The 11,644-nt window shown below is 36.6% G+C and overlaps 1 protein-coding gene across 1 annotated transcript; it reads right to left on the bottom strand.

Moving 5' to 3' along the window:
- On the bottom strand, positions 249-11,335 carry LOC109842069 (mitogen-activated protein kinase 1-like). Its single transcript, XM_020410984.1, is given in 9 exon segments — positions 249-694; positions 2,698-2,878; positions 3,876-4,208; positions 6,938-7,075; positions 10,874-11,003; positions 11,112-11,155; positions 11,157-11,217; positions 11,219-11,239; positions 11,241-11,335. Coding segments are annotated over 9 exon segments (1,176 nt in total). The 3' UTR covers positions 249-521.

The following is an 11,644-nucleotide window of genomic DNA, read 5'->3' as shown; positions in this document are numbered from 1 at the left end:
AGAGACTTTTTAGGGATTCAATGCCTTGTTTTCTTCAGACACAGTAGAAGCTCATTTAACTGGATTCAAACTAGGGTTAACAAAAGCACCCTTTGAACTTAAATATAACCTATTGGGATTCTAATGCCGAAAAAAAAAATTGTAAAAAATTGTCAGACAACAACACGGGTGTCTTGAGAAGACAATTCCAAAACGTTATTCACTTCAACGGTCCAAAGAAAGAAGTTCACGAACTAATCTCCATATTGTGAAATGAAAATTTCGTGCGCAGATCATTTGAATCAAACATTTGGGCACTCACATACAACTGATGATGATGTCATTCTTTCAACAAACCCAAACTTACACTGTAGGTCCAAATAAACATCAGGAAACGATACAAAAGGACAACCCATCCAAGGACCCCTGAATAAGCGCAAGGCAAATGGGCACATAGATGCACATATTTACATCAAGGGCAAAATACACAAAACTATTGCAAATTAAAGGTGAATAAGTCGATAAATAGCACATACAGTTTCTTATTGCCGGTACTCTGGGTTGAAAGCAAGGGCCTCCCGATAAATGAGCTCCTTCATCTGCTCCTCCGATAAAGCATGCTGCTCGAAGTCGAAGCTGAAGGGCATTGTGCAAACTGGCTCATCACTGATATCATGCAAAGAGGCGAGATAGGGATGTGCAAGGGCTTCTTCAACTGCAAACAGAAAGAAAAGAGAAGCATAAAGATCAATCAAATACTTGTATAAAAGAGAAAATCTTAATCTCGTGATCATCAACAAGCTTTTCTTTTCAGGTCTGTCCTTAAAATGTTTTATGTGACGTATACTTGAATTCAAATAAGGGAATACAGTTGATTTAAAAGACGGGAAAATGAAGCTCCAATTAATCAGGCAGAAAATGAGGCATGAAATCAAAATGGTCAAGAAATATCTTTACTTAGCTATAAGTTTTTTTTTTCCAGATCACCAAAATTCTATCTCCAATTACCAGGAAAAGAAATGAAAAGAAAATTCGATATCCTTACTTTCGTTTTCAATTATACCCTTAGCTTATCATTTGAAAAACACATACATGAGAGAGGCAGACATGATCCACTTTCCCTTCTTCAGCTTAGAAAAAGGGCAAAAGAGAGGGACAAAAGTACCATAGGAAAATCTGATCTAAATGATTCTTCAAAATTACTGACCCCACTTGAAGGTGAAAGTCAAAAAGCAGCTGTAACTTTTCATAGCCAATATGTAGACAAGTTATCGTTAGTATTTGGTGATGATACTAAGACCTAGACTTCTCTGTGCAGAGAAAAAAGATACTGGTGTGCATTATTGAATGGAGCAAAGAAAATTCTTCCTGCATTTCAATCAACAAAATAAAAGATATTTGAATTTGACTACCTGCCCGCATTCAATTTAATTAAAAGACCATAGCCAAATGGGTGCCAGTTAAATTCATCTCTCAGAAAGACCAAGATCCAGTGTATAGACATAATTCTTCAAGCACAATTTATTTTAGGCAATCAACATCTGATGATAGGATTAAAGTCATGTGTATTGCCATCACAAATTTGACTTTAAGAACAAAATACTAAAAACCCAATCATCCAGCTTCAAGCATTACCCTTCGCTCCTTCTGTCATACCCCACTTGTTAGTCCCACATCGGGAGGTTACTAAAGTATTAATGGGTATATAATGAAGGTCATGACAATCAAGTGTAACCGTGTAAGAATGGCTAGTCATTTTTGGTAATGGTTATTGAGCCAAATAATGTCCTGTACTCCCTAGATCCCAGGGCTTAAGCCAAATAATGTGTTGTACTCCCTAGATCCTAGGGCTTACATCATGAAAACAGACTTGCGGGCTCAGGGCATGAAACCATCCCCTCATACCTAAAGCAACTACCAATAATGCCGCCAGAGTTCTGGACAATTAAAGATGGAGAATGCTCACATGGTTCTCACTTCTCAATACTCTAACCATCTATCATGATACATTCGAAATTTGTTGCAGCCATTTCCTTAAGCATCAACGGATATGAGCTTTTGACATGCTCACTTTAGTTATTATCCGCTCCCATTGCAAAACCACTGTAGCATATATCACACCATGCTACAAACCTACGATGTCTGAAAATAAGAAGCCCCAACAGCACAATTAAATAGGAAAATAAGGTGAAACTACCTTTTTCCTCGAAGATCACCATATCAACCTTCAGAGAACCAGTCAAACTAACCAATCCAATTGCCACATGCAAAAAGATATCTACTTCTTTAAAAAAAGGACTGGGCAAAGTATATGTCCAACTTAAAAGAACAGGTTGCTCAAAGTCTCCAGCTTGATTTTAAGTCCTTGGGCAATGGGCAAATACTATTAAGTGAAACAACCAACTCTATTACTCATGTGGAACAAGTCTGGAAGAGGGCACACGTCATCTTATACTCGGAAGACAGCACACGTAAGAGATGGATGATTTATAGATCTATCGGAAGCATAGACGATGAAATCTTTTGTTTAATCCCAGTGTTCTAGTACCATAGTCATCTTCAATTAGCCAAAAGCTTAAACTGTTAGATAGCAGGTCCACATATTATCTAATGCAAAAAAGAAGACCAAACATAGATGTCTAACCATCATTAGGTAGAACTGTTTCCAAATATACATTGACAATGAAGGGACTGGATGAAATGTATATATGAACTCACCAGTAATTCTCTGTCTAGGATCAAAAGTCAACATCCTTTCAACAAGATCAATAGCTGCTGGGTGAACATGGGGAAACTTTTCATGAAATGATTGACGTGGATGACGAGGAAGTTGGCGGATATATCTTCTAGCATTTTCATTCACATATCCCAAGTCAGCCTCGTCTGGGGTGCCAATAAGCTGCACGATCCCATCATAATTATTCACTAAGATTAATAACATGAATTTTCAAAACATAAAAATACATGCTGTAAGACAATGTAAGTTCTACATTCAAGCAAGCAATTCTGAATTATCATTTTACATTAATCTGTATAGAGAATCAGAACCAAAGTCATGCATGCACAGGTATCAGTGAGCTAATGAATTCAGCACAGCGTTGAGTATGCATTAAATTTAACATGTTTAAGTTCCATGAGGTAGTCAAGGCTAACAGCTAAATGAAAAGTCCGAACTATTCATTTAATACCGACACCGAAATACACGCTCTAACATGTGATTTTCATAAGACTGAAATACTAACTCAACATGTGATTTTTATAAGACTTGCTTCTGAAAAGCACTGTACCTTCTCCAATGCTAACTAACAAAGGAAAATGAGATAATAGTTTAATGAAACCTAAAAGCAGTTTTAAGTATGACAATTTTGTAAGCAAGAAAGGCAAACAAAGGCCAACAAGAATTCATCTAACCGTTGCAGGGTTTATCAAGGCATAAGACAACAGCAGGACAGGTTACTATATATAAAATGATCTTCCTTGAATGGTTGCAAGAGACACAAAGTAAAAACCCGTGAGGACAGAGCAAACAATCACCCTATGCACCAATAGAATTAATAACGGCAATCAGAGGGAAGGACACACAAAAGAAGCAAATGACATAAGCCAGGGGCAGGGATTCAACACAGCCAGGAAAAAACAATCAGTCACTTCTGGTTTTTTTTTTTTTTTTTTTGAAGATTCACTTTCTTTTAGAACAAAAAAAAAAACATAATAGTTTAAGCAAAACTCACCATCATTATAAACTTATCATTAAGCAAGCATATAAACCAGCCATATCCTAACAGAAGTGAAGGAAGAACTAGAAAGATAAGGGGTGTCTTTGATGTCCTACGATGTTTTGTAGGTAAATATTAAATATTAAATATTTAAAATAACATGGAAGAGACGGGTTTCACCTCCATGAGTAAACGTAGCTGGTGAACATGGTCTCTCCCAGGAAACAAAGGCTTCCGGTCCATCAGTTCCATAAATATGCATCCAACTGACCAAACATCAATTGCTGCAGTGTATTCTGAAGAATTCAACAATAGTTCTGGTGCTCGGTACCATCTGGTAACAACATATTCTGTCATGAAATCCGTTTCAGCAGTAGTACGAGCAAGCCCAAAGTCACAGATTTTCAGATCACAGTTTGCATTTAAGAGAAGGTTGCTAGGCTTTAAATCTCTGTGAAGGACATTTGCTGAATGTATATATTTCAAGCCACGGAGGATCTGATACAGAAAATACTGCAAAGGGGATATAAAAAGGAGAAATTAATTATTTAACATCCAGTGTACTGTATTAAACAATATTAAAAACTCACACAGCATATTGTTTAGGTGTAAGAAGATAGATATAGGCCTTTAAAAGAAATTAAATATTTCAGAATTTAGAGATGGTTTTACCAGAAGAAGATGCCTACATCAAAGAATCATGAATGTGGTTAAGCTTGTTGGACTAACTGGCAAGTAACAATCATAAAGGTATATTGACAGCAAGGCTTCAATCCCAGAAGTTTTAACTATTCTTCTCACCAAATTAATCCAACAGAATTATATAGTTCAAGATTAACACCTGTTCTGAAGTTAGCTCTTTTTGGGAACAAAAGTACTTACTCAGTACATTCATTGCATGTCTCATTATTTGTTCACGGTCCCACTATTTGCATCTCTTAGTAACCCTAATAAATAACAGAGAGAAGATACAATGCCATAACCTAGCTTGCATGGGCAAGTGGAAAATGAGACTTAGTCATATCTAAGATAACTTAGTTTTGACATATGTTTCGGATATAAAATTCATGCATGCAATTGAAACTCCAAATATCGGTTCTGATATATTTCGTGTATTTCAAATGCAGTTAGTAAGGTCAATATAGTAGAACTTAGATCTATATGGCTACTCATTCATTAGCCCTAAGACACAAAGATTTCTAACTCTACATAACATTAAAATGCAGCAGGCACGTAGATAAGGAAGCATATATTCAAAAGTCTCTGAATTACTTATTTGCGTATTTTCATATTTAAAATGTAGTTCGCAATGTACATAAGGAAACCTGATATTCAAAAGGATGTGAAGGTAAACTTATCTGGATACTCTCATCAACCGTGTTATGGCAATAGCATAATGTCTCAAAAGCAAGTAACAGAAAAGAAATGACCCACCATCTTGTTTTTGGATACTTGGATTTACTTTTGTACTTCTCATGAAATAAAATAATTACATTCAATTCAACTTACTGCTAGCAATCCACATTTTCGGAATAAGCATCCGCAGTTATCTTCACTACGCTACCTCCAGCATAAAGACAGTTCATAAATGGAAACTAAGTTTGCACTGATACTATTGCACTATTGCAATCTTCTGTGTTAGATGATTCAGAGAGGAAAGAAATTTAGGGGCTGTTTGTTTTGCTCAAAAAAATGAGAAATGTCCCGCCACCTCACCTTTCAAGAAAACTCCCATGGGGGCTGTTTGTTTTGCTCAAAAAAATGAGAAATGTCCCGCCACCTCACCTTTCAAGAAAACTCCCATGTGCCACATAGGTTTTTGATTTCAAGAGGTTTCCATTTCATGTGTTTGCTTCGTCTTTAATTTTCAAGAAATGAAGTGTCACATGTGCTGCCACCTCAATTTTTCAAGAAATGTGTTTTCAGCCCAATTTGGGCTGAAAACACTTGGAAATGTCCCATCGGAGAATAGTTAATTAATAAAAGCACTGTTTGAATAGTTCAAAAGAATAAAATGAAATATTTAAATGCCACATTTCTCATTTCCTTTTTCTTGTTCTCAAACAAACACAAGAAATAGAAATCAAAGCACTGTTACTATGGAGGCTTTTTTTGTCTTTTTGTATGACTTGGCTTTGAAAATGAATCTTTTCTTTGCGAAACAAACAAAAGAAATGAAAACTAAGAAATGTCTTGAAATGTCTTGAAATCATTTCAAGAGCTACATTTCCATTTCCGATTTTTTTCGGAAAACAACCAAACAGCCCCTTAGAAGAAAGTGTGCAGGCTTCTACAGAATAAGTTCATTCATTGAGGATTCAGAAGATCCATGCAAGTGTGAAGCACCAAATCATAACTTATGTACTTTTCATAGAACACTACCTTGCAGGTGCCTGCTTATGTATTCAGTTTTCTTTTTATTGTACAGTTTAACATAATGCCTATGGTTATGATCTGTCTCTAGTATCTGAGTTTTCCTTTGATATTATACTAGTATTTTGTAAACTCCAGAAAATGAGGATTTCAAAAGTCAGCTTCGTGGATGGAAAATGAATTGGCACTTGAAAACTGCGTCATTAAATTTTTAACGAGAATGCAAGGCTATAACAACCACTTGCAAGAACCAGAACAGAATGTAAAGAATATGAAGTGTTAATGAATAAAGGGTCTAGCTACGCGTAAAATTCCTTAAAAATATGCACCCTTCTTCATGATCTCAAAGATGAAATAGATTCACAGTTTACCTTATTTGAAAGTCCACGTTTATATTTAGCGATACATTTTCTTAAATATTAATTCAAGTAGAAATATGATTGTTGTAGAAGGCTTCATCCTGACACTACTATACCAAGTCACATGGATCTATTACATTCTTTTTCTCAGCTTTTTTTTTTAACATAAGTCCAGCTACTTGCACTGATAACTTTGTAGCCAAAACTATAAACCCAACTGATAGTTTCAAAAGTAATGCATAGCTCATGACCTGGTACACAAAGCATCAGATTTCTGTATTTTCACAAGCAAAAATATAAATGAGTACAGCTGCACATCACATGAGTAGAGAAAACAGCAGAAGCATTTAGCACAAACCAACAGTAGAAGCATTTAGCACAAATCGGAAAAGTAAGTTCAAGTAAATGATCACTGATCAGCCATCCTTTTCATGATAAGTTTAAATTGAAAAAAATCAAGCATATTAAGTGCATGTATGCTTTTATGCTCTTGTTGTAAAGATGACAAACCTGACAATGTTCTTCGGATAAAGGTTGATTGGAGCGAATGATTTGATGCAGATCGGTGTCCATTAACTCATAAGCGATGTAGACATCATTGAATGATTCTCTCACAGGGGGAGGTACTATATCTCTGATTGCCACAATCTGTATGAAAAATGGAGCAATGTTAACTTAGAAACAGCTGCAATAAATCGATGCAATTAATCGAGCAAATTAGTCCTTGAGTACAGTAAAAATACGATGTACTAGAAATAGTTAAAAATGCATCATGCAATATTATTTTTCCTTGTGTAACTGGACAATCGGATGTTCAAAGCTCAACTAGATGAAAATTATGTCTCAGAAACTACTTTCTTAGTGGGTTAGCAGTAAAATCAACAGAAGTAACTGACTTCAACTTGACTTTGTACACATCGCTCAGATGGTTGCAGTTAGGGATAATAGATTGAAATTAGTGGTTAAAATAGAGGTATAATTGTATAAACAAGGGAAACTGGTAGAAATGGTAAGAAATAACGTCTACATTGAGTAGGAGTAATAAATAACATCTAGATTGAAATATAGTAACAAGAAATATCGTCTTTATAGGTAGAGGAGAGGTACTATGAAATACTATTTAGATTTTCTTTTTATCAAAGACTCAGTCAAATACATCCAAAATAACCTTAAGCTCAACTATGATGTGACACTACAAAGAATTGTGTTGCCATGATAGCTAATCCTGGTATCATGTGACAACTCCATGGATATTATACTTAAGGCTACTTGTAGAATTAATTTCTTGAGACCTACACTGAAGTTTCATATAGAAGACTATAGTAAATTGACCCTACAGAAGAATTTTCATCTCTTCTCAGATCTAGCATAAGCTTACTTTCGTAGAGAAAACTAAGGAACTTTTCCTAGAAAAAGAAAGTATCGGTAATGTAACATCATTCTTCTCAATTCCTAGGCTATACCAAGCAGAAAAAGCATGCAGTAACTGTTTAAATTGCACAAGAATTCCAAGTCCAAGGTTTTAAATATCGGATATCGGAAAAATATCGGATGGCGAAAATTCATATTGGATTGCGAATATCGGGGATATGTGGTAAATATCGGAATGTCATAATGAATGTTTGCCTATATAGTATAATGTACTAAAATGTAATCTCAACATACTCAATGTTGTAAAAAGCGGCGAATAGCGGCGCTATTCACGGAAACCGCTCCTCTTACCATGTTCGTAGGGTGTCAAGGTGGGGAAAACGCTTTTCACTCGAAAAGCGGCTGATAGCGCGTAAATGGCGCTGTTTAGAGCTTAAAAGCGCTTAACTTTTAACCGCTAAACAAGGTTATTTATTTTTGTTAATCTACCCGAACCCGAAACCGACCTGAATGCATAATAACCTCCCTCTCGCCTCTGAATCCCGACCCAAGCCCTAGCCGTCTCTTCTTCTCTTCTTATCGCTTTCACCTCCCTCTCATCTCCGACTCCGCCTCCGGTCTCCGGTCTCCGCCTCCAGTCTCTGCCTCCAGTCTCTGAAGCTGTCTCCGCCTCCAATCTTCGAAGCCGCCTCCGCCTTCGTCTCCTCCTCCTCCTGTGGCTATCTCTCTTGGGCTTCGCCCGCAACAGAGAAAAAGTTATTTACTAATTTTGCAAGCTCTTGCTCGTGCTCCAGCTCCTATCTACACACTTGAGACTTAATTTGTTTTGCTATTTAAACACTTGCAACATAAATGAACTGCATTTTCTTTTCCACTCAAGACCACCCAAAAGATCTCATTTCCTTTTATTGTCCCCTTTTCTGTTTCAACATAAACAGAGGATGTTCTAACTTATTTAACTATCATGATGCCCTCCTGATTAAGATAATATATTATCAATCAATTTTAATTAATACCATGAAACAAATGAATCTAGTCTAGCTAGCTCATTTAGAGGTTAACACTATCGTCTGGAATGTACATAACTTGGATATTAGTTATGAGAAGAAAGATTAGGGTTCTAATATAGGATAACTGGAATGAGATTGAACTAAGCCTGGGTAGGACAGCAACTCCAAGATCTAGGACCACTCCACTTAGGGACAATGGTAGATCAATGAAGTGACCAAGATCATGAAATTTTTATCTATAGTAGTAACCTATAGCAGGTTATGACTTATGATTTTGAACTCGAACTCATAAATATTCATTTATAGTTTATATGCTTAATTGATTTTGAACTCGAACTCATAAATATTCATTTATAGTTTATATGCTTAATGAAAATGCTTGTGAATGAAAATGCTATATACCGAACTCATAAATATTCATTTATAGTTTATATGCTTAATGAAAATGCTTGTGAATGAAAATGCTATATACTTTATGTTTCAATTATTCATTTTCTAAAAGTTCATCTCTTCAGTTGCACATATATTTCATGCTTAGGCATTAAATATGCATTTGCAGAATTTTTAGAATTTTTTTTATTATTTAGAATATTTATATATATTTATATTTGATTGCTATTTGACTATGTGCTATTTGTCGTTATTTTGCCGCAATAGCCCCAAATAGCCTTAGCGGTAGCTCGACGCGACGCGACGCTATCAATAACCTTTAACATACTTAATAAAATCTAAGCATATAAAATGTAATAACTATATGTTTAGAATCACTAATCAACCTTGTAAAACAAACAAAAGTACAAATCAATGTTGTGACATTTGTTCTGATTTTTTTAGGGCAACATGTCATTAGATATAATGGGGATGCCAAACGCAGTATATTGTATTGCAACAAGTCATATAAAAAGATATATCAGTGCACGTATCGGGATATATCGCCCAAAATAACCAAAAAGGGGTAAATGTTATTTAGAGACCATATCGGTGCAGCCAGCCTTGTAAAAAGATATATCGGGGGGCCATGTCGGGGATATTTAAAACACTAATTCCAACTAGATTCCTAAGTCCAAAAGGGATGATCCTTTTTTTTTAAAATGACAAATTTTCATTATTGTGCTCTCTATCATAAGAAATTTTGTGGTAATTTTCGGAAAAAGAGGTGAGATAATATGGTAGCAGAATGTACATTTGGACATTGGGCTCAAACTGACATTGGTTCAAGAAGGGATGGGGGTGGGGGTGGGGGGGGTAGAAAAGAAAAAGGAAGAAGAAGGCCAGCTTCCTAGTCCCATCTGCATATAAGTGGGTGAGGTGACATAATGTCCTGGTACAAACAAATGGTCTGCAAGTCATCACTCTTCTTTGTATTTCAAATGAAGATGTTCGTGAAGATCACCAAAAGAAAGAATGAGAAAAAGACCTAGACATATCTGAATGACGCTTAGCTGCACCAAGATAATGGCATATAAGCGAAACAGCAAGTAAAAAAATCTCACTGAAAAAGAAAGACTATATTTTGAAGATAGCATCATAACAATTTATAAATGTTCCGAGTTATGCTTGGAGCACAGAAGTCACAGTCTATAAACCAAAACAGAGTAGCAAACTCCTATAGACTAAGCAGCTCACTTATGCAACCTAAGCTCAAAGACCATACCAATGCCTTGAATCAATCAATAACGTGGGGAATTACCACTTTCTGAAGTCATCAAAGCCTTTTCAGTTTGTATTATCATCTTGCATCATCAATCCAATCTCTTCAATATTATAATTTGAAAGTAGCGAAGTGAGTGGAATGTGAACAAAGGCAATCATGTACAAAGTAAAGGAATACCTAACCAAAACCTAGAACAGCCTAACCTTTTTTCTCTAGATTTTCCTCATATATCCAAAAACAGCCACATAACAAACTGGTGAAAAGGCTATTGCCCTAAAGGCTTCACATTTAACAAAGCAATCAACCCATTTCAGCAGAAGATACACTTAAAAGCTCTAGTCTCCCTCAAATTAACTAGATCAAAGGAACAAGGAGATGAAACTAAATAGAATGTCAACCAAACTCACTAACATTTTCATGATCCATGTGCCTCAGAAGCTTGATCTCCCTCAAAGTCCTCTTCGCGTCGATCTTATTATCGAAAGCATTCGCGATCTTCTTGATCGCCACTTGCTCTCCAGTCTCCGAATTCAACGACGAGCTGAAACCGATCCATTCATCCAAATCAAGAAACCCGGGGGGCAAAAAAAAAAAAAACAAAACGAAATCATCCAAAAAAAAAAAATATGCAAAATCTTAACAAAATTACCATACGATCCGTGACGCGCCCTTTCCGGATTGCATGATTTGGCCGCGGCATTATGCTATTTGGGACGTGTGACTCGAAAATGTTGCCGAAAATGTTGTACTGATAATGCCCCGTGGCTGAGCGTCGCGAGATGTCTCCATCCCGGCGTGCGGCGGCTGCGGCGGCGGGCCCGCCCTCCGCACATGGACGGGCTGTTCCTGCGGGCGGAGCCTCCGGCGCTCCATCGCCAAGCCCTCTCCCCCTTCCTCCTTTTTATCTCTGCTTTGGTTGATTTCCCCCCCCCACCGCGCCCCCTCCTTTTTTACTTTCTATAAAAAAGGAATGGCGAATTCATAGTCGTACTCGCGTCGATGGTTGTATCTTTTATATCGCTTTGATTGCTGGGGATAGAGAAGAGGTTGAGTTTGTTTTATATTATCTGGGAAAGGATGTTTTCCTCTGCAAACGTGGTTCTAGAGCGGATTTACTCTGTAATTCTTCCTCGACCTTTTGTTTTGCATCTGGGCCTTTTTGTAGGGTAGGGGGTGGGTACG

Source organism: Asparagus officinalis, chromosome 5, assembly GCF_001876935.1.
Source record: "Asparagus officinalis chromosome 5, Aspof.V1, whole genome shotgun sequence".
NCBI classification, from domain to species: Eukaryota; Viridiplantae; Streptophyta; class Magnoliopsida; order Asparagales; family Asparagaceae; genus Asparagus; species Asparagus officinalis.
This window is presented reverse-complemented; position numbering and strand designations above follow the sequence as displayed.